At 43.1% G+C, this 24,298-nt stretch overlaps 1 protein-coding gene across 1 annotated transcript in view; it reads left to right on the top strand.

The window, feature by feature from the left end:
- Positions 1-23,312, top strand: part of LOC122923576 (protein transport protein Sec16B-like) — a gene marked incomplete at its 3' end in the record, with an annotated part of 41,620 nt that extends 18,308 nt beyond the window's left edge. Inside the window, exons 3-8 of the mRNA XM_044274424.1 lie at positions 3,747-3,853; positions 4,159-4,273; positions 7,978-8,053; positions 9,992-10,124; positions 14,725-14,879; positions 23,251-23,312. Of these exons, the coding sequence (XP_044130359.1) occupies positions 3,747-3,853; positions 4,159-4,273; positions 7,978-8,053; positions 9,992-10,124; positions 14,725-14,879; positions 23,251-23,312 (648 nt within the window). The remainder of the gene's footprint in view (positions 1-3,746; positions 3,854-4,158; positions 4,274-7,977; positions 8,054-9,991; positions 10,125-14,724; positions 14,880-23,250) is intronic.
- Positions 23,313-24,298: the final 986 nt, after the last annotated feature.

The raw sequence follows: 24,298 nt of genomic DNA, 5'->3' as shown, positions 1-24,298 counted from the left end.
TTCAATGGGGTTCGGGTTCGGGACGAAGTTCGGATCGGGTTCGGATCCCGAACCCGAACATTTCCGGGATGTTCGGCCGAACTTCTCGAACCCGAACATCCAGGTGTTCGCTCAACTCTATTGCCCACCTCACAACAAAGACCACAGTGCAATTAGTGAACATTGATTCAGGACTGCAATTTTGTTGCAGATTGCGTGTTAGTTTGTCCTTTTGGTTTTGTGTTTTTATTTTTAGTTTTTTTAAATCAGTTTTTCTTTTTGTTTATTTAGTTAGGATTGGGTGTATTTGTTTACTTGTCACAGTTTTTTATCTGTCAGCGCTCTCTGCAACTGCAGCATCCTCTGCACCAGGGGCGTCGTTAGGTCAAAACATGCGGGGCTGGAGCCCCGGATGTTTTGTCCAGTCCCTGAATGCAGAGCCGGCGGGGGCCCCCGGCCCCCAGCGCCGCCTCCTAGCTAATTTATTCACTTCACTTTCCTCTGTGTAATCTCGCACAGGCGCTCTGGCAGAGGCATTGTCGAGCGAAGTGCGCATGCGCCGTCTTCCAGCACACCTCGTTTGACGATGCCTCTGCCAGTGCGCCTGTGCGAGATTACACAGAGGCAAGTGAAGTGAATAAATTAGCTAGGAGGCGGCGCTGGGCGGAGAGGGGATCTGTGGATGACACTGATGGGGATCTGTGGATGACACTTATGGGGGATCTGTGGATGACACTTATGGGGGATCTGTGGATGACACTTATGGGGGATCTGTGGATGACACTTATGGGGGATCTGTGGATGACACTTATGGGGGATCTGTGGATGACACTTATGGGGGATCTGTGGATGACACTTATGGGGGATCTGTGGATGACACTTATGGGGGATCTGTGGATGACACTTATGGGGGATCTGTGGATGACACTTATGGGGGATCTGTGGATGACACTTATGGGGGATCTGTGGATGACACTGATGGGGGATCTGTGGATGACACTTATGGGGGATCTGTGGATGACACTGATGGGGGATCTGTGGATGACACTTATGGGGGATCTGTGGATGACACTTATGGGGGATCTGTGGATGACACTTAGGGGGATCTGTGGATGACACTTATGGGGGATCTGTGGATGACACTGATGGGGATCTGTGGATGACACTGTTATGGATGATCTGTGCGATTGCCCAGACGGCTAGGCCCTTCACTGTAGTTATTAACCCCATTCAGCAGTCTCCTATTCACTGAAGAGGGGACTGCTGAAAGGGGTTAATAACTACTGAGAAGGCCCCCCCCCCCGGTGGTGATGAGGGCATGGCTTCATGTGGGCTTGTGCCCCGGACTTTTTCAGACTCTAGCAACGCCCCTGCTCTGCACTTCGATTGACAGGGCCAGGTACTGAAAAATCATTATGCCTGGCGCTGTCAAAGTGCAGAGGGCACGGCAGTTGCAGTGAGAGCAGAGCCTCTAGGTGTAATGGAAACTCCCCTGTTGCTCCTGGAGGCTCCTTTGCATATATTAAAGCATCATTTTTGTCAGCAATGCGGGCGCATATGAACGAGGGACCAACACAAATGTCTTCAGCTGCCAAGCGCACATGTAACAGGTCAGCCAGTTTCATACAGTAGGTACAAAACTGCTGACAGATGCTAAAATGTAGCCTTTATTAGTTTATGATAAAAAAAACATCAGGTTCGTTATATAGTTAAAACCTAATAGAGATTGGCTGACTATTTCCATAGGGGATATGGAACAAATGTGTCCACTTTGCAGTCGCCCTGAGTCTACGGATTGATGGAATATGAAGTCTATTACCCCTAGTTTGCCCTAAATACCTTCTAGGTTGCGGTTGCTAAGCCCTAAACTGTACAAATGTGGAGCACCTGTCCTCATAAGGGTGACCCCCCCCCCCCAGACCGGTGCTGGAACCGCAGTATTGGTAACAAGTAGAGGAATACAGTGGTGCTCAGTAACCTGGTGGGATGAGGTACCGTTGATGGAGATACAAGTCTTGCGTGTTTTGCAGTCAGGACAAGGTGGTCACTTGGTCATTGTAATGTTTACTGGCATCTAACAGATACAGAAAACATCGCTCCAGGTGCAGCACACATGATCATTGCTTCTCCATCCATGAACCATGCAGTCAGCTTGACATTGACAGTCCCATAGAGGTTAGCCATGACAAGAACTTCATAGGGTATAGAGGATGCTTCTAGGAAGATATGATACTTGTGCTCAGAGCGTTGACTCATCTGACGGCACAGACTGCCAAGAAGTGCTTAAGATGTCATCTTTGGCTCCAGCATCTATTTTTAATGCTGGATCGTGTGTTACCTGCTTCCAGCTTTGTACTGGAGGTGTTACATTTCATTGTAATCCTGCCCTCTGATGATAATGAGATGATTGTGCACTCTGCCCCAAGAGTACACAGCACAAGCCGAACAGGGTCTCCAGAGGACAGGAAGCATCATCCTATTGTGAGGCTCAGTAAAATATAGATAGTGGCATGAAAACATAAAAATCATATTTTCTGACCTTTGTTTTCAGGTGAGAGTTATCTTCGGATGATGTTATGCACAGTTGATGATGATAGATGCAAAGTCTTTGCAATTTTTCGCTGGGTAACACCTTTCTGATATTGCTCCACTATCTTTCTGCGCAACATTGTGGGAATTGGTGATCCTCTACCCATCTTGGCTTCTGAGAGACACTGCCACTCTGAGAAGCTCTTTTTATACCCAATCATGTTGCCAATTGACCTAATTAGTGTTAATTGGTCTTCCAGCTCTTCGTTGTGCTCAAATTTACTTTTTCCAGCCTCTTATTGCTACTTGTCCCAACTTTTTGGGGATTTGCAAAATTCGAATCAACGTATTTTTCCTTTAAAATGATACATTTACTCGGATTAAACGTTTGATCTGTCATCTACGTTCTATTACAAATAAAATATTGACATTTGCCATCTCCACATCATTGCATTCAGCTTTTATTCACAATTTGTTTAGTGCCCAAACTTTTTTGGAATCCGGTTTGTATCTATCTGTTATCTGTCTATGTATCATCTTTGTCTATATATCTATCAATGTATTGTTCATCTATGTATCTATTATCTATCCATCTATCTATCTACAGTATCCAATCTGTCTATTTTTCATCTATTCATATACTATCTATCTATTTATCTATTATCTACAGTATATATTATCTATCTATCTACTATGTATGTATCTATCTATCCACAAAAAAACAAAAAAAAAGTCCCAGCAAGAGGATTGAAATGACACATGGGTGAATAAATGACACTACAATTGAACTTCTCTTGGGAGTGCTGTGGATTTTCTTTGCTGTCTGTCTATCTATCATATATCTATCTCATATCTATCTATCTATCTATCTATCTATCTATCTATCTATCTATCTATCTATCTATCTATATATCTATCTCATATCTATCTATCTATCTATCTATCTATCTATCTATCTATCATATATCTATCTCATATCTATCTATCTAATCTTGTCAGGCTGCCCACTACCTAACCTATAGGTATACATATATTACCTGGCAGATAGCAAAACTCTTCCTGATTCAAGCCGAGATGAAACCTTAGTTGTTGCTTTCAGGCTTGAGCTCTATATGTTCATCTCATGACCTGACAGGTCTCAGAGCGTGTTCTGCAGAAAGCTACGACCGCTACATCTAATAAGAACATATCTTCAGAAAAAAAGCTGTATTTGTGTGACCTCTTCCTATTTTTTTTAGGCAGGGATACGACGAAAGATATGGATTTTACGAGGCCGTACAAAGAGAAAACTATGGCAACAGAGACTATAATTATGAGCCTCCAGTTGGTGTTTCTGGAGAGAAAGGTACATAGCCCTTCCTTGTGGCTGTTTTCGACTTCTTAGTCTTTCCATACCTTTCATGGTTCTTTGAATTAGATTTGCCGAGTACATGTAGGCCGCGCTGCCGAAAGTTTCAAAATGAGATTTCTGTTTGCTTGACTCAAGTGTCAGGCGGAAGCTCTTCTCCGTGGCCCCCATTTATATCAAATAACCTACTTTCTTAATTAAAGAGGAACTGCTCTATATTAATTATATTATAGTCCTTGCTGCATTCGGTCCCTGATTTATTCATTATTTATACCTCAAATTAGGCTCTCTTCATTTTACAGATGGGAGAAGAGGAATGTACAACAATCAGATCGAGCACTGGGGGCAGAATTCCGCCAGCACTTACGCCTTTGATCAGAACATGGAGAGGGGCCATCCACAAAGGGACGCACACAGGTCATACATCACTTTTTATGTGTGTGCAAAATGTGTATATTAAGTCGGGGAAGTTCATCAATTTTTCACAGGTCCTTTAAAAAATTTAAGATGCAGTTTCATTGACTCCCCCATTTGTTCATTGCCGCGATCTTTATAAATTACCCTCAATTTAAAAACATTTTATATATATATATATATATATATATATATATACACACACATATAGAGTTAAATATAGTTAAAGACCATCTGTCAGCAGCTTTGTACCTATGACACTGGCTGACCTGTTACACGTGCGCTTGGCAGCTGAAGGCATCTGTGTTGGTCCCATGTTCATATGTGCCCGCGTTGCTGAGAAAAATTAAGCTTTAATATATGCAAATGAGACACTAGGAGCAACGGGGGCGTTGCCATTACTCCTTGAGGCTCTGCTCTCTCTGCAACTGCTGCGCCATCTGCACCAGGTGTGATGACATATTCACTGTCTGGCTCTGCCAATCACAGTGCAGAGGGCACAGCAGTTGCAGAGAGAGCAGAGCCTCTAGGTGTAAAGGTAACGCCCCTGTTGCTCCTAGAGGCTCATTTGCATATATTAAAACATTTTTCTCAGCAGTGCGGGCACATATGAACATGGGACCAACACAGACGCCTTCAGCTGCCAAGCGCACATGGAACAGGTCAGCCAGTGTCATAGGTACAAATCTGCTGACAGAGGTCCTTTACAGATAGCCTGTCACGGTTCCTGACATGTCGGACTTGGGAAATACATTCCTCATCAAATATCAATGCTGGAGCATCTTTTCTTATAACTCCACATAATACAGTTCCTTTGTTATTATGTTTGAATATGTATAAATTGACGACTGAATGTTACACTTCTTCTTGCCAAAGGGGCGTGTCCCTACACTAATTGGCGCCTTCGGCACTTATTGGACGCTGTCACAGTGTGTAGGGACACATCACCAACTGGTAACACCCAGTTTCCAGTGTATTCATATATTTTCAGGAGGTATAACAGAGGAATGGCACAATGTAGAATTCTAAGTAAAGATGTTCCAGCATTGAGTATTTACTGAAACAGAAATGTCAGGAGGGCCGACTGATCCGCTTTAATTTGCTTCACATGGGAGTTATTATATTCTGTGGTGAAGATCACGAGTTCTGCAGTGCTATAGTGCACATGTAGCGGTGACCTAATCGTTATCTTTTCCTCCTTTGCTGCCTGTGATTTAGTATTATTCTACCTATGTTGTACTGTAATTGACATTTGAAATCAGCTTCCATGCACTTGCTTCCTGGAGAACTGGTGGCAGCTTGTGCTTTATCCACAACAGCCAATTGGATAGAGCAGAACTGTAGCGTAAAGCATGGAGGAGGTATGGAGCAACAGTACGGGCCTCTGATGAGGCAGGAGGTGCATTGCAGACTTCCTCTGTGCAGTACTGCTAAGCTGTTACAGTCATTGACCATAACTCTGCCATACTGAAGCAGAGCAAAAACATTTCCAAGCATTTACCAGCAGAAAACATATCCCACCATGATATGTGATGCTTATATTATAGATCATAAAAAATCCATATTTGTTAGTTGCAAAAATTTTTAAAAAATGATCTAGTAAAGAGATAGTTACTCACATAGCAAAACCGCAGCACTTATCTCGTAAATCCCATTTATTACTCCAAAAGTGCACCGTACATCTAGGACAGGATAGCAGACAAAACAGCAGAGCCGTATCAGGCCCCCACTGTTATTTAGGCCTCAAATCCGATCCCCAATGTCATTTAGACCTCAGATCAGACCCCCAATGTTATTCAGACCTCAGATCAGACCCCTAATTAGACCCCCAGTGTTTTTCAGACCTCAGATCAGACCCTCAATGTTATTCTGACCTCAGATCAGACCCCCAATGTTATTCAGACCTCAGATCAGACCCCCAATGTTATTCAGACCTCAGATCAGACCCCCAATGTTTTTCAGACCTAAAACCAAATCACAAATGTTTTTCAGACCCCCAATCAGACCCTCAATGTTATTCACACCTCAGATCAGACCCCAATGTTATTCACACCTCAGATCAGACCTCAATGTTATTCACACCTCAGATCAGACCCCCAATGTTATTCACACCTCAGATCAGACCCCAATGTTATTCACACCTCAGATCAGACCCCAATGTTATTCATACCTCAGATCAGACCCCAATGTTATTCATACCTCAGATCAGACCCCAATGTTATTCACACCTCAGATCAGACCCCAATGTTATTCACACCTCAGATCAGACCCCCAATGTTATTCACACCTCAGATCAGACCCCAATGTTATTCATACCTCAGATCAGGCCCCAATGTTATTCACACCTCAGATCAGGCCCCAATGTTGTTCACACCTCAGATCAGACCTCAATGTTATTCACACCTCAGATCAGACCCCAATGTTATTCACACCTCAGATCAGACCCCAATGTTATTCACACCTCAGATCAGACCCCAATGTTATTCATACCTCAGATCAGACCCCAATGTTATTCATACCTCAGATCAGACCCCAATGTTATTCACACCTCAGATCAGACCCCCAATGTTATTCAGACCTCAGATCAGGCCCCAATGTTATTTACACCTAAGATCAGGCCCCAATGTTGTTCACACCTCAGATCAGACCTCAATGTTATTCACACCTCAGATCAGACCCCCAATGTTATTTACACCTCAGATCAGGCCCCAATGTTATTCACACCTCAGATCAGACCTCAATGTTATTCACACCTCAGATCAGACCCCCAATGTTATTCACACCTCAGATCAGACCCCCAATGTTATTCAGACCTCAGATCAGACCTCAATGTTATTCAGACCTCAGATCAGACCCCCAATGTTATTCAGACCTCAGATCAGACCCCCAATGTTATTCAGACCTCAGATCAGACCTCAATGTTATTCACACCTCAGATCAGACCCCAATGTTATTCACACCTCAGATCAGACCCTCATTTAGACCCCCAATGTTATTCACACCTCAGATCCGACAAAAAAATAAAAAATAAACAACTCACCTCTCCTGTTCCGAAAAATGCAGCCACCACTCCAGAGATCGAGCGCTCTTCCTGCAGCTCTGTGCTGTGACCTGACATCACACAGCGCGAAGAAGAGAAGGAACTGGTGAGTATGGCCAGCACAAGGAGCTATGTATTCACTGCTCCCTGGTCCTACTGTACTAATGAGCTCTTCTATAATGGAAGCACTCATTAGTATTCACCCTCTTTTGGGGGGGGTAAAAACACCTCCGTTTCTGCTGATTGTCTGGGGTCCCTCCATGTAATCTGCTGCTGCAGTCAGTCACTGGCCACAGCAGTGATCTTCTACTCTTGCATCACATGACCGTTTGACATGACGCGAGGGGAGCACCAGTTAGTAATTGGCTGCAGGAACGTCAAATCGGAAGTTTATATGGATCAGGGTCGGGGAGCTAATGAGCTGGGAACCAGCGCCAGGAATCAGGTAAGTATGATTACCAGCGCGGGTCCCGCCAATCTGAGAGGTCTGGAAGTTAGGGGAATATTGTAATATTAATTACATTTTTGGGGGATAATCTATATAATCCAGCCTGTCAATAGTATTTATGAATATCATTTTCTAATGCTATTTATGTCCATTTGAATACTTCTAATGAATCACAAAAACTTTTTTCGCCGTGTGACACATTTGCCTTGTTTGGTTAAGGTTGCAACGCTATGAGAATGATAGCGCCTGGCACCCAGCAGAGAGGAGATGTGACTCTGCGGTGGATAGATTGGAGGTAAGGACCTTCTAGCGTCTGGTCAAAATGACATTAGTAATGCTGCCATAGACATCAGGTTGTCGATAGATCACGCTGACTTCATGGGATCTACCAACAGTCTAATATCTTTGTGGCAGCCCAACTCTTCCCAAGAATTTCCATTCAGGGAAAACAGGAGTCACCTGGGATCCATATCTCCTCAAGCCCCAGAAATGTCTTATGGCTGTGCTTAACTTAGAGCTGGAGAGTAACGAGAAGTTTATGGGGAAACACAGAGAGGTTAAAATGAACGGGTCATGATTCTGTCCGGATGCTGTGCATTTGCTTCATGCGTCGCACCTGGACGGGAAACTTACTCGTGTGAAAGAGGCATAGGGCAGTGAGTCCATTGCGGGAATCATGCTCTTCGAGTGTGATACTCCATTCTAGACTTGCAGGAGCGCACGGCATTATAATGGTTTATAATGGTGTGTGCCTCTGCTTGACCTTCCTTCTACAGGATCATACTGACAACTTTAGGTCACCGATTCTGTAGAAGAAAGGTCAAGCAGAGGCACATAGCATTATGAATCATGATAATGCCGTGCTCTCCTGCAAGTCCAGAATGGAGGAGCACTCTGACACACAGAGCGTGATTCCCACAATGGACTTGTTTGTGCGAAACAGCACTTAGAGATATGCTTTGGCCAAGTTGTGTCCAAGTGTGAAGGATGTCTTAACAGTATTCCCCTCACTGCAGTAAAGTTTAATTAGCTTAGGTAGCAGAATATCTTATTGACTCCAATGCTCCCATCCTATCTCTTTAGTCCAGTCTTGTGAGGAATGGAGTACATGGAGTTGCTTCCTCACTCTTCTCCTTCCTTACTGGTTGTCCTGCATGTGGCTCCCCAGATACTATTGTGTACTTTTGTCACTTGAGATATCATAGCAATCATTACAATCAGCCATATTTGATTCCTTTAACCTCTTAACCCAGAGTGATCATACATAGACTTCATTCTGGAAGTTCATTCTGGAACGGTGCCCACATGATCACCACAGTAGCCAAACTGACATCTGCTGCAATAGCCAGGATCAAAGATAGCTTCAGACTCCACAGTTGTAATACGTATTGACGCCAAATACCATCTGTTGCATTACAAAGTCGCTCACTACCTACAGAACGTTGAGGGCGTCTCTTCTAGATGTACACGGAGGTAAATAGTTATGAAACAAGCTCCTTTTCACTGGGACTAGAGCTGAGAACATCACTCAGTGTTGGCTCCTAGTGTTGATCACGAATATTCGAATTTCAAATTTTTATCGCGAATATAGGTACTTTGAAAATTTGTGAATATTTCAAATATAGTGATATATATATTCGTAATTTCGAATATTCAAATTTTTTTTTTTAGTACACACGATCCCTCCCTGCTTCTAGCTTGTGGGCCAATGAGAAGGGTGCAGTATATTTGACTTTAGGAGTAGTGTTGTTTGCGAATTTTCAACTTACAACTATATAAAAAAAAAGATTATAGCACTATATTAGCTAAATTGCTCTATATTCGCATTTTTTTTTTTATATTCGCTATATTGCTATATATTCTTGTTTTAGAATTTTACGAATATTCGAAAAAACAAAGTAATAGCAATATAGCGAATATTCGGAAAAAAAATTAATATAGAGCAAATTTGCTAATTTAGTGCTATAATCTTTTTTGTCTAATAGTTGTAAGTTGAAAAATTCGCAATAAAAATTCGCATTGCGAAAACTCGCATATTACACGATCATTCCGTTGCCGATTTTTCAAGTAAAAAAATCGTAGAATATAACGAATATTCGAATTTGCGAATATTCGACGAATATTCTACAAAATATTTGCGAAATATCGCGAATTCGAATATGACCCCTGCCGCTCATCACTATTGGCTCCATTGAACATGATTAAACCTGCTTATACCTTGCTTCTCTCTTAGTCTTTCAGTTCAACAGAACCCAGTTTGCTGTCCCAGTACCGGGACTCTGGCATGTCGTCCAGTAGCTATGAGTTGAGTCAGTACATGCAGGATCCAGCAGACTTGATCGACTCCTGGAATCCATTGCAAGATGGTAAATACCTATTGACATTTCTGATTGTTTTAATGACGAATATAACCAACATTTCACCTGGACAATCAAATCTTTTGTGAATTAATGTCTGTCTGTAAATTTATTTTAGAGTATTTTTACAGGACTTATTTATTGATGGCCGGTTCTCAAGATGTTTCATCAATATCAAATTGGTGGTGGGTCTGACTTCTGGCACCCACACCAATCTGCTGGTGCTAGAAATTACACAGCATGGTCTGAAGCAGAAGGCTCCATCCACTGTGTAGTGGCTGTGCGGGTTAGTGCAGGACAGCTCCATTAGCATGAATGGGAACTGAGCTGCAGGACGCTGATGGCGGAAACTATACAGTGGACAGAGCTTTCTTCTTCCGGCTACTTACACTGTATAATTTCCAGCATTGGTGGCTGCTTGAAACAGCTGTTTGATGTTGGTGTTGTGTCGGACAGGAGTGGACTGGGAACTTAAAGGGGTTGTCCCATGAAAAATATTCTACAGTTTTCAGACCAGCACCTGGATCTGAACACTTTTGTAATTGCATGTAATTAAAAATTTAGCACAGCCACTGAGCTATTCAATAAAACGTATCTGTATTGCGCCACCTGCTGTTTGTTTTCTTCTTATTTCTTTGTCCTGCTCACTGAGATGGCCGCACATGCTCAGTTGCCTCCTGAGTTATCATAGGGAGAGAGCTTCAGCAGAATACCATTATTTACAAGTAGTCTTTTGGACTAATAATTGCCTTATTTTCGCATATGCTTCTAATCGTTTTTGCTAAAACGTAACTTCTAATAAATCTCTTTAAAACTATCAGTTGTGCTGCATTCCTTTTCTTCACTGATTAACTATATAGCACTGTTGTCTTCACCGCACCTGCCACAGCCCATTGCTCCAATAGGAGCGCTGTGAAGACAACAGTGCTATATATTTAATCAGTGAAGAAAAGGAATGCAGCACAACTGATAGTTTTAAAGAGATTTATTAGGTCTTTTAAAAACATTTGCACATACTGTATTAAAAGTCACGTTTTAGCAAAAACGATTAAAAGCATATGTGAAAATAGGCAATTATTAGTTCAAAAGACTATTTGTAAATAATGGTATAAAGTGCCTGGACGTATTGTATGTTTTGGGTCCATGTGTGTAGTAGTGTCTTCAGCAGAATAGACACGCCCCATGAGCTGCAGCAGAAAGGACACCCTACTTGAGCGGTCAACTTGAAATAAATCTAGCAGAGCAATGAAATGGGGAGATCTCTGGATCCATGTGAGGTCCAGGGCTGGTTGTAGTTTTGTCATGTACTATGTGACATCTGATTTTAATTTTTCACATCAGTCATGGGATAACCCCCTTTAAAGTGTCTCTGGGAAAAACAAAAAGAGGGCCCATGTTGTAGGCAGGTCCAAATTTACCAAAGGCAGGGGAACTCAAGTATATGGGGTCAGCAATACTGTAGTGCCGAACAAAATACCTCCCCCAGTAGCTGTCCTTCTCTGGTGGTCATCAATATCTGCCATGTTCTTACCTCCTACCTACCTACATTAAGGGGCCACTTTTATTTATTTATTTTTTCCAGGGCCACTTTAAGTTCTGAGTCCGCCCTTGCATTCAACGGAGGACTTCTACCCTAACAACTAGTGTGTAGCAACTCGAAGTATCCGAAGTGGACTTCGATCCGAATTTCAGGAAAATTTTGATTAGTCACAGCCAAATTTCCTTGCGCTTCTTGGTAGTGAATCAATTTTTCCTAAAATGGTGACTGAAAAAAATAATTATACTCACCTCATCACTTGCTTGCGGCGAGGCCATCCGCACCCGCCAAAGGACCTGCAGCGAGCATTATTACCTCACCACATGATCACGCTGGGCGTGCGCGGTGATATCATTAGTGATCACGTGGTGAAGTCATCACCCTCGCTGCAGGTCCTTTAGCGGGTTTTCTTCAATCAAGACGGGAGCGGACAGCCTCTCCCCGAGCAAGTGGATGAGAGATTATAATTATTTTTTTTTGCCCCTGATTAACCCCTGAAAGGCTTAATGTGAGTCACAGACCAGCATTGAACGCGGCATCTGAGGGATTAAATGACGGGGGGCGGTGCGGTCTCTGTTCCCCATCATTGCACCCGCTCCATACAAATGAAAGAGATTTGTGACAAACAAATTGAATTTCTTGTTAAAGTTAGGCGAAGAATCCAAATTTTTCTCTACTAAGAACCTTAGAAAATGAGTAGATGAATGATTAGCTAAAAAAAAAAAAGCCTTGGGGTATGCGTTTTAGCTGAAGTTAGGTCCATTTTGTAACACTGTATTTTCTGTTCTATGTTTCCTATTTTATGCTGTGCTTTCTGTGTATAATTGGCATGGGTTCCTAGTGAGATGTGGCCAAACCAGACACTTCGCAAATCGGATAACAACCTGTCGCATAAAAGTCATTTCCGGCGCTTCATACGGGCACTTGAATGTTGTCTGAATGATGTGTGGGAGGCGATGGAAAGAAAGAAAAAAATTGTCGGAAGATTTAGTTATGAAAAGAACAGAGCTATTTCATAATATTAAAACCAGCTAAGTGGTGTTTAATAAAAGTTTAAAATGCAATATAATTCAAAGTGAAAGACATCAAACAACATTTAATTATGGAAATTAAAAAACCCGGACTATTGAGCCACATATCACAAAAGCCGAGAAGGAAATGCTAGATCTCCCCTTTAATCATTGCCGTTACTCTCAGATTTCTGCAATACCCAGAAGGCCTTTGCTGCAGAATTATTATACAAATTAACCAACATGCCTTCTTTTTAATAAAACCATCGCGAGCCTTGCCTTTCATCTCAGCCAGTCTCAGATTCTCACAGTAAAAGCCAAGTTAATGTAGGTAATCCTGGACAAAACAATCCGTGCTCTAGTCGTCAATGCCAGGTCAATACCTTCCAAATAAATGGTGGTGCTTGCTACAGAACCGCGGGTCAGTTCCAGTGCATTAAAGGGCATCTGTCAGCAGTTTTGTACCTATGAAATGGCTGACTTGTTGCATGTGCACTTGGCAGGTGAAGACATCTGTATTGGTCCCGTGTTCATATGTGCCCGCATTGCTGAGAAAAAAAATGATGCTTTAATATATGCAAATTAGCCTCTAAGAGCAACGGGGGCATTACCATTACACCTAGAGGCTGAGCTCTCTCTGCAACTGCTGCGCCATCTGAATATGTAACAGGTTAGTCAGTTTCATAGGTACAAATCTGCCCTTTAAAGGGGTGGTCCACCTTTCTTGTGCTTTTTTCAGAGTGAGTATACTTACTTGATCTCCTCTGCTGGGTTCTGGGTCGGTCGCTCCCTCTCGTGCACCGCTGTCCCATAGCTAACCGCGTCAACATCCTTTTTTGCGTGGCTCATGTGACCACCACAGCCAGTGACTAGCCGCAAGTAGTCATGTCATCCAGTGACATGACACATGGGTGGCACTTCACCGCCGTTGCCGGTCATTGACTTTTGTGGCCGCTTGACCCGTGTCAACAGGGATGTTACTACAGAACTGCACAAAGGGGAGCGATGGAGACAGTACCCAGCGGCGGGGATCAGGTAAGTATGCTCACCACAGCGGTCCAGTCATCCTGGGAGGAGGGTAGGGTGTCTTAAAAAAAAAAGTGGACAAACCCTTTAAGATGAACCTGTAACCATTACCATGCAGTGCAGTATGATATAGTGCAGCAGGAGCTGAGCAGATTCATATAACATTTTGTAGCAATAAAATTTACATAATAGATAATTTATTATCGTAATGCTCAGTTTTTTCTGTGCTTAGCAGTCCAGTGGGCGGTGCTACCAGTAAGTGACAGCCATTCTTACATCAGTGTGCATACTGAGATAGCGTAGAGTAGAACTACCCACTGGACTCCTAAGTATAGAAGAACTAGAGATTTACTTGAATTCATTATATTTTTTATATATGTTTTCCCAGATAACTATATATAAGTCTATATGAAGAAATTACAGACTATACTGTATCTTTTCCCATTAAAAACATGTAGCAATATTTTCCAATTTTATTAAGCTCCTCCTGCTCTATAACATGCTGCCTGAGGATTTCACAGCATTTTCATGGTGACAGGTTAGCTGCAAAGAGCACCTGTTAGCAGGATCAACCCCATTAAACCAGGCATAAAGCCAGGTAGGGTTGACAATTCCGATTAAAATGATACCTGTCTTGTTAAAATTGGCTGTGTCGTTCCTGAGAAAACGAGTTCCTGAATTTTATTTATGCAAATGAGGGCTTCTCCTGACCTCAATTTTCCAGTGTTAGCCCCACCCCTCAGTGCACTAAAGCCCTCATTTACCTAAAGAATGAAAGTCTTTTTTCTCGGGTATGCCACATCCGATTTTCACAAGACAGGTATCTTTTCAATCAGCAGGAACAACCCTACCGCACAGTATGCCTGGTTTGATTGGTTTGCTCTTGCTGACAGATGCCCTTTAACTATATATCGCAGACCTGGGTGGCGGTATAATTGATAAAATATACTTTTTTCATACTGCTCTATTATGTAGAACATCTGCAGATGGCTCACATTTTGATGTTTCATCCTTTACTTTTCTGATCTGTTTAAAGACACCTTGGAGCAAACTCCACAACCGACAGCTCCGATGAAGTTCTCGTTGCCCCATGTTTCTGTGTGTTTTGGGGCCCAGGGGCAATTGATAAGGGTCTGTCCCAACTTCCCAAATGAAGGTCAACCAGCACTTGTGGAGATTCACAGCATGGAGGTAAATGGAAATAACTTTGGTTAATAGAAATCAATACAGAAGGTCGTGAATGTTATCTAGTTTATCGTCCTCGGTACTAAATCCTATATATGCGGTTGTGTGCATCTTGCTTATCTTTTCCACCTCTCACATCACTGTTCATCAAGGACAATGATGTACAGAGATTACGTTAAGCCTGCTCACCTACAGTTTACTATCTTTGGGGTCTGGCAGACTTATGGAGGAGGCTGATGTCAGGGAAAGTAAGGATCTGACGGGATGGATTTGTTTTCCCTGGAGATTAGTGACCCTGGAGGCGTCTGAAAGCCGCTTATCTCCACTTCTTCTCATCTAATGGTATATATACATGCTTGACCAAGCTAGACATGTACCCAGTCAACAGTTATCGTATATCTTGGGCAACTTCGGGTTGTTTGTTATCCTTATAGTTTGTAATTATTATTTCATTTCTTTCTTTTGTTATATAATTTTTGAAGTTCTGGGTCAAGAAATTTCCCAGCACCATGACTTATTTGATACACTTTAAAATGGCGTTCATCGGGTGATGACACGTTTCAGGCCTCAAACTGGACACATAGTCATAATCCCAAAGTTGCGATATAGACGTTTAAAGGGCAGCGGCATCACTTTGCAAATTTTTAGGGTCACCACAAGTAATTCGGAACCCTTTTCTCCCGTGCAACCCCCACTGCTGAGGCTAGTCAAGATCGCTAGTCAGACAAGGCCCGGCAGCCGCTCCGTCCATTTCCTACAGCGTCTCTGTATATAATGTCATTTTTATAATACTGTTGAGGGAGCCCTGACACCAAAATCTTTTTGTCCTCCTCCTGGGCGGGCCCCTGCTGAGTTTGGGCCCCAAAGCGGCTGCTTTCCCTATAGCTACGCCTCTGTTAAAGGGGTTATTCAGGAAAATATATTTATGACTTACGGCTCATGCATACGACTGTATATATTTTGCAGTCCGCAAAACATGGATCAGCAAAAATTTACGGATGACTTCCTTGTGATGTCCGTGCTACATCCGTTTTTTTTGCGGATCCATTGTACCAATGCCTGCCCTCGTCCGCAAAACGGACAAGAATAGGACATGTTCTATTTCTTTGTGGAATGGACATACGGACACGTAATGCATATGTCATTTCCGTTTTTTTACGGTCCCATTGAAACGAATGGTTCCGCATATGGGCCTAAGGTCAGAAGAAGTCATCAGTATCATATCTGCAGGGTTGCCACACAGGGATCCCCACCGATCAGCCGTTAGAAGAGGTATTGAGCGCTCCAGCTTCTTCCTAGGCTAGTGACATCACTGTACATCGGTCACATGGCCTAGTTGCAGCTCAGTCCCATTCAAGTCAATGAGGCTTAGCTGCAATACCAAGCACTGCCACTATATAATGTATGGCACTGTCCCTGGAAAGCTGCCAGGAACCAGAGCTCCGGACTCCCTGAAACAGCTGATTGGCGGGACTTGGTCTCCCGCAGATGTGTCCTGTCCTGAGGATAAGTCATTATTATATTTTCCAGGATAACCATTTGAGGGCTTATGCACACGACCATAAATATTTAGCGGTCCGCAAAAAACGGATCCACAAAAAATACGGATGACATCCATGTGCATTCTGTATTTTGCGCAACAGAACAGCTGGCCTCTAATAGAACAGTCCTACCCGTGTCCGTAATGTGGACAATAATAGGACATGTTCTATTCATTTGGGGAACAGACATACGGAATCAGAATGCAACTTCCGTTTTTTTTGGCGGACCCATTGAAATAAATGGTTTCCGCATACAGTCCACAAAAAAATGGACAGCACACGGAAAGATAATACGTTCGTGTGCATAAGCCCTTGAAGTTTTTTTTTGGGCTAGTTAGGTTATCCTCCTATAGGGGATCAGTGATGGCCAGTTCGCAGTGTTCGCCGACGAACACATGCGATCTGCCATCTTTATTCCCAAGTCCGGCGATGCAGAGGTAAGTCCTTACCTGTGCCTGCGCCACGAGCCGCTCTGAAACACATCATGCGGTCACCGGGAGCAGGCAGTTCCGAGAACAGCCCGATGAAGGCTGTTCTCGGAATTGCCTGCTCCCGGTGACCGCATGTGTTTCAGAGCGGCACAGGCACAGGTTAGGACTTACCTCTGCATCGCCGGACTTGGGAATAAAGATGGCAGATCGCATGTGTTCGTTGGCGAACACTGCGAACTGGCCATCACTGTAGGGGATAACTATAAGGTCAGTAGGGGTCTGACCACTGGGACCCCACAGATCACAAGAAAGTGGGCTCCATATCCTTGAAGTGTATTGCCACTCTGTTCATCTCTTTGGGACTGCTGGAAATAGCGAGCGCTTATACTTGGTATGTGCTCGACCTGCCACTCCATTAATTTCAGGAGTCCCACGTTCTCGTGATCATTAGCGTTGTGGGTGGTCAGGCCTCCACCTATCTAATAGTTATGCCCTATCCTCTGGGTATCCCTTTAAGTGCTTTAGAGCATGACTTAGCAAATTGTTGGGCTAAAGACGACCTGCTCTCCTGACACATGTACATTTTAGTAAATGGTTTCATGTTCTGTAAAATAACATTGTATCAGCAAATGGCATTTATCATGTAGAGGAAGTTAATACAAGCCACTTACTAATATATTGTGATTGTCCATATTGCTTCCTTTGCTGGCTGGGTTCATTTTTCCATCACATTATACACTTCTCGTTTCCATGGGTATGACCACCCTGCAGTCCATCAGTGGTGGTCGTGCTTACACACTATGGCCTCTTTCACACGGGCGTCAGTTTTTTTGCCCGGATAAGAGGCGGGTGCGTTGCGGGAAAATGCGCGATTTTTCCGCGCGAGTGCAAAACATTGTAATGCGTTTTGCACTCGCGTGAGAAAAATCGCGCATGTTTGGTACCCAAACCCGAACTTCTTCACAGAAGTTCGGGCTTGGGATTGATGTTCTGAAGATTGTATTATTTTCCCCTATAACATGGTTATAAGGGAAAATAATAGCATTCTGAATACAGAATGCATAGTAAAATAGTGCTGGAGGGGTTAAAAAAATAAATAAAAAAGTTAACTCACCTTATCCTCTTGATCGCGTAGTTCCCGGTCTCTTCTTTACTATGGGCTAAATGACCTGTGGTGACGTCAGATCACATGCTCCAATCACATGGTCCATCACCGTGGTGATGGAGCATGTGATCTGACGTCATCAAAGGTCCTTTACCTGTATTTAATGCTCACCACAGGTCCTGCTCAACAAAGGATACAGAAGGAGATGCCGGCTTCGCGATCAAGTGGACTAAGGTGAGTTAAATTTTTATTTTATTTTTTAACCCCTCCAGCGCTGTTTTACTATGCATTCTGTATTCAGAATGCTATTATTTTCCCTTGAAACCATGCTATAAGGGAAAATAATAATGATCGGGTCTCCATCCCGATCGTTTCCTAGCAACCGTGCGTGAAAATCGCACCGCATCCGCACTTGCTTGCGGATGCTATGCGATTTTAACGCACCCCATTCACTTCTATGGGGCCTGTGTCGCGTGAAAATCGGACAATATAGAGCATGCTGTGATTTTCACTCAACGCACAAGTGATGCGTGAAAATCACCGCTCATGTGCACAGCCCCATAGAAATGAATGGGTCAGGATTCAGTGCGGGTGCAATACGTTCACCGCACGCATCGCACCCGCACGGAAAACTCGCCCGTGTGAAAGGGGCCTATAAAAAAAAAAGTGCCGGCCTCTCTGGGGCTGGGACTGTGGGGGTGCACATAGACATGGATGCTCAGCAGCTCCCATCCCGACCACTTTGTATCTGTGCTGCAGCGGTGGACGTAACCCCTGGATAAGAGCAGTGTATTATGTGATGATAAAATGAATCCAGCCAGCAAAGGAGGCAATATGGACATTCACAGTACATTAGTAAGTGCCTTGTAGTAACTTTCTCTACATCAGGTATCCTCAAACTGCGGCCCTCCAGCTGTTGCAAAACTACAACTCCCAGCATGCCCAAACAGCCTACAGGTATCAGCCTACAGCAGGGCATTGTGGGAGTTGTAGTTTTACAACAGCTGGAGGGCCGCAGTTTGAGGATGCCTGCTCTACATGATGAATGCCATTTCCTGAAGTGAGACAACCCTTTTAATAAATCAGATCAGTAGGGGCCTGACTGCCATCACTGCCACCATTCAGCTCTTAGAAGGGTCTGTGGTGCTCTGACAAGCAACGTGGCCTTTTCATTGTATATCTGGCACAGCGCTGTCCTTTGGATAATGGCAGTGCTTGGTATTACAGCCCAGTTCTATTCACTTGAATGGGACTGAGTTGCAGAAAGGCCATGCGACTGGTGGACTTAATGTCACTGGCTTATGAAAAGGCCACTGGTGACCAGCGATGGTGCCAGAGGTCGGCTCCGCACCGATCAGATATGAATGACTTATTCTGCAAAGTGGTTTCTCAATCATAAGGGCTCATACAGACGTACGTATGGGCTCCATGTCCGTGCTGCGGACCGCAAATAGCGGTCTGCAATATATGGGCACTGGCCGCGTGCTCTCCGTGCTGCGGATGCGGACCCATCGACTTGAATGGGTGCACGATTCGCAAAGGATAGGACATGTCCTATCTTTTGCGCTGCGAAGCATGGAACTGAAATCGCTCGGAAGCGTGTTTCACTCGGAAGAGTGTTTCAGTGGGCTTCCGATCCACGCCTCCTCTCCACAAAAAATTTGACATATCCTGTCTTTCGCCATATCTTGCATGTCGCTGACCCTTTCTAGTCAATGGGTCCACATCCGGAGTGCACACTGCCGCTGCTTGTATATTGCGGACCCGCTATTTGCTGTCCGCAATACGGGCACGGAGCCCTTACACATTCGTCTGAATGACCACTGAAGAGCATTGGATTTGCTAAGATTTGCTTTTAGTGAATATGAGGTTACAATGGCTACTAAAAGAGAAAATCAGGCACAGCGATTCATTCATACAAAATGCAAATATTTACATTTCATTATGTACAGTATGTAACATATATGCATAATTCAAACCTCATTCTTATATTTATTTGGTTCTTATTATAGAGCCTAATAACATTAATGGGTAAACAGGGGTAGAAGCGCCCCAATATTTAAAATCCATTGCATCCCAATATTGCATTTTTTAAGAAGGAAATATAATCTCTTAACACCCCCATTAAACATAGGCCGCCTGTACCTAGCCCCTCCAAGTATGATACAAAGGTCATATTTACATATCATTATGAAGTCTGCTGCTCCCTCTCTACATATCAGGTGGTCTCCTGCAATATACACATGTGGCTTAAAGGGTACCTTCACCTTTAAATGCCATTTCATAGTTTACATATAGGTATAGTCTTCAAAAAAACACGTTGAACAGCTCTGCCAGGGGTGCACCTAGCCTTTCTGCTGCCTGAGGCGAAAACTGAAAGGGCGCCCCCACTCCCCAATGCCAATTTCTTTACCTTTTTTTTTTCTTTAAAGACTCTTTAAAGAGAATGTGTCATCAGAAAACAAGCTATTGTTTAAATCACATTTTTATGTTTAATATATTTTGAAGGATTTTTGATTATCTTATTTTACATTTTCAGTGTCACTATATAAAAAAAAAAAAAAAAACATTAGTCTAATAGTAGGCACCACTTCTTGGTCTGTACTGTACACTTTACTGCAGTTATCTGCTCATAACAAGCAGGATTATAATGGCAGATATCACCTCTATATATAGATAACACTGGATCCACCATTTACAATAGGTGATTGTCAAGGCTTATCTAATCTCTCCTAACCTCTGCACAGGCCACAGAGCACGACTAGAAGGCTCTCCCATAGAAGTCAATGATTTCTCCACCAGACCATTGTGTCTATAGCCCATTTGGCTGCTGTAAAGCAGTTCTCTAAATGCTGCAAAGTACTGACAAGATGGCTGGCAACATGTTCAGGAAATAGAGTCAATAAATCTGCAATCAGAAAATAAAAACAGATTAGGAAAAAAGGATATCTGTTGCGATCTGGTTTTAACTGTCAGAAAAAAATAATCGGTGATCCATTCCCTAAAGAGCATCTGTCAGCAGTTTTGTACCTATGACACTGGCGGACCTGTTACACATGCACTTGGCAGCTTAAGGCATCTGTGTTGGTCCCATGTTCATATGTGTCCGCATTGCTGAGAAAAATGATGTTTTAATATATGCAAATAAGCGAAATTGAACAAATGTGGCGCACAGGAGAGACACACAAACCAATGATAGAGGTGCACACAGTTAAGAGGAATCACCCTTCCTCTTAGAAAGAAAAACTGAAAGAATAGGGTAGCCGGGCACACTCAATATACTGGGAACATATAGAATCATATCATAAAATATGACCATACATATAATATGCAACAATGGATGAAATAAAATAGCCAAAAAATAAAATAAAATAAAAAGCCTAAAATCGATAATAAGAAAGTGCGGTGTATGAATAAATAAGACGGTACAATAGTCCTATAATGCACGTCTGTGCTAGGGACAATACCCCCAAAATCAACCAGTAACGGTCGCTTGGTAGTAAATTTTGCCTCCAATAGTGGTATATATCTGCATCAAGCCCGTGCTACTGTTTCCAGAATGCTCACGGATGGTATAGACAGTCTAAGTCAATAGAACATACTCCAGATATATTGCTTTGGTATAATCTCGGTAAGTAAAAGTTTAGCAGCGTCCCGCTATACTTACAAGTCAGCAACGTCCCGCTATACTTACAAGTCAGCGACGTCCCGCTGAACTGATCTGAATGCTGCGCTTTTCCAATGTATGATCTTGTTAGCGTGCTGTTAGGAAAAGTGCTTACCGTGCCTGCTGAATACCCCTTTGTCGCTCTGGACACCTCTCTTGTAAAGCTGGAGACCGGTGTCTTGCAAGCTCTATCCGTACGACTTCCGCGCTGGTGGCTGTTTGCACGTGTCTACTGATGCTGTAGCTTGTGGTAGTGCAGTAAATTTCCACTCCTCACGCGCTGGACAATTTCTTGTGGGTAAATTAGCACACGGAAAATTTGTATCCAATAAAGTTCCAATATGTCTGGGGGATCCTTGACCAAACGCTTTTCGGGGTTCTAAATGACCCCTTCCTCAGTGGTTCTTTTATAAGGAGTTTTGGTCTTCTCTAAGACCCGATGTGGATTTGTTTGTGGATGAATTTCTCCATTTTTATTCCATTTGCGTCATTATATAACTGATAAATATTTCTTTAGTACTCCTATAATTCCTTATGTACCATCTTATTTGATAATTTAGGCCACTATGGTAATGCAAAAAATAAGACAATTAATTAAAATTCTCTAAAAATACTTTAAAAATACTCTAAAAAACATATCATACAATACATTAAAGCAATCCTTCATACGCATGATTTTATATCAGCTTTCATATCAATGGTCCCTGCTTCCCTTGCACCACAAAACGCTGTGGGACCCATGCGGTATCAATACGGTTTTGATGCGGTTTCTCATATCTCTCAATAATTTCTATTTTTATTTAATTTCATTGCTGTATGGTGTGGTACACAGTAAACTAAAGTAGTAGCAATTCTTTGCAGTATATTAATCCATGTATCAATTCTTTCTTACACTATAAATTGTGTTTATATATTATATTTGATAGTTGTGAAAAGGCAGAAGAATGAACTGGAAGGTGATCTGGATATGCAAATAAGCCTCTAAGAGCAATGGGGGCGTTGCCATTACACCTAGAGGCTCTGCTCTCTCTGCAACTGCTGCGCCCTCTGCACTTTGATTGACAGGGCCGGGCAGTGTAAATGTGATCACACCTGGTCCTGACCTCCTGAAGTGTAGATGGCGCAGCAGAGTTCCAAGTGCACATGTAACGGGTCAGCCAGTATCATAGGTACAAAACTGCTGACAGATGCCCTTTAAGTCCTGTAAGATTCTGTAACTCCATGGATCAGACTTGTTTTTCCAGCACATGCCAGAGTTACACAATCAGATTGAGATTTGGGGCATTTGAAGACCAAGTGAACACTTGAACTCTTTGTCATGTTCCTCAGTTCCTCAAACCATTCCTGAAGAATTGTTGTACTGTGGTCATACCCTTATGCTTGCCAATGTTTCAGACTTCGAGAACTGACTGTTTGCTTCCTTCCTGATATTTCCCACGTCTTCACAGTTTTCAGGCCACCACCCACCTGATGCATTCATTATGCTATAATTCCCTTTAGCTGGAAAATCCCTTCAAAAGGCATCAGCCATTGTTGTTTTTTACATATATTTTATAATGTGATGTAATTTCTCATTGATTCTTCATTTGTTTGAGCTTTCGACTAATAAAACATATTGATTTCTTCATTCTAGATTCTGCTTCATGATACTTCGGAACAGGAGGAGATGAGAGGGTTTCCAGGTCCTGTGCAGAGGTGAATGACTGAAGAGAATGGAAATTACTGTAAATCCAGCAAAACACAACTGACTATGAATTAAAGGGATCTTCAAAGACTTTTATACTGATGACCTATTCTCTGGATAGTTCATCAGTATCTGATCGGTGGGGGGTCCGACACACGGGACCCCCACCGATCAGCTGTTTCAGAAGGCACTGGAGCTAGCAGTAGGACCAGTGCAGTACATTGTCCAGTGGCTGTGCTTGATATCGCAGCTCAGCCCCATTCACTTCAGTGAGGCTGAATTGCGCCTAGGCCACGTGGCCTAGGTTAAGGTGTCAGAAGGCCACGACGTTAATGTGAGTCCGGTGCCGGTGAGTGTCGGACCCCACCAATCAGATACTGATGACTAGGCTTGAGCAAATCGACCTTCAGATCAAGCCTACTGATGACTTATCAGGAAGATAGACGATCAGTATAAAAGTCTCAGAAAACCCCTTAAAAAGTTCATTTGCGACTTGTTTAGAAGGTGTCAATGACAATAAGCAAAGGGTATATATCCTGTTGCTGAAATTCAAGTGATCACGTGTAATTGGCGAAGGAATCCACCCAGAAATGTTCAAAGGGTTTTCCAAGTGTTTATCGTCAGGATAGATCATCAGTATCTGATCAGTGGTGGTCCCACACCTGGCGCCTCTGCCAATCAGCTGTTTGAAGAGGCTGCAGCGCTCCAGTAAGCACTGTGGCCTCCTTCCAGCATACTAAGAACAGCGCCTTCCTTTGGATAGCAGCTGTGCTCGGTATCGCAGCTCAGAACATGTCACTTAGATGGGACTAAGCTGCACCTAGGCCATGTGACTGATATATGTGACATCACTGGCCTAGGAAGAGGCCGTGGTCAGTGGGGGTGCCGAATGTCTCACCCCCACCAATCAGATACTGATGACCTATCCTGAGGATACACTAGGGAAACATAGGAGGTCATTTATTATACTGAAATACACCTATATTAGGCGTATTTC

The sequence above is a fragment of the Bufo gargarizans genome, unplaced genomic scaffold (assembly GCF_014858855.1).
Source record: "Bufo gargarizans isolate SCDJY-AF-19 unplaced genomic scaffold, ASM1485885v1 original_scaffold_1750_pilon, whole genome shotgun sequence".
NCBI lineage: Eukaryota > Metazoa > Chordata > Amphibia > Anura > Bufonidae > Bufo > Bufo gargarizans.
The sequence above is the reverse complement of the archived record's forward strand: the minus strand, read 5'-3'. Positions and strand labels throughout refer to the sequence as shown.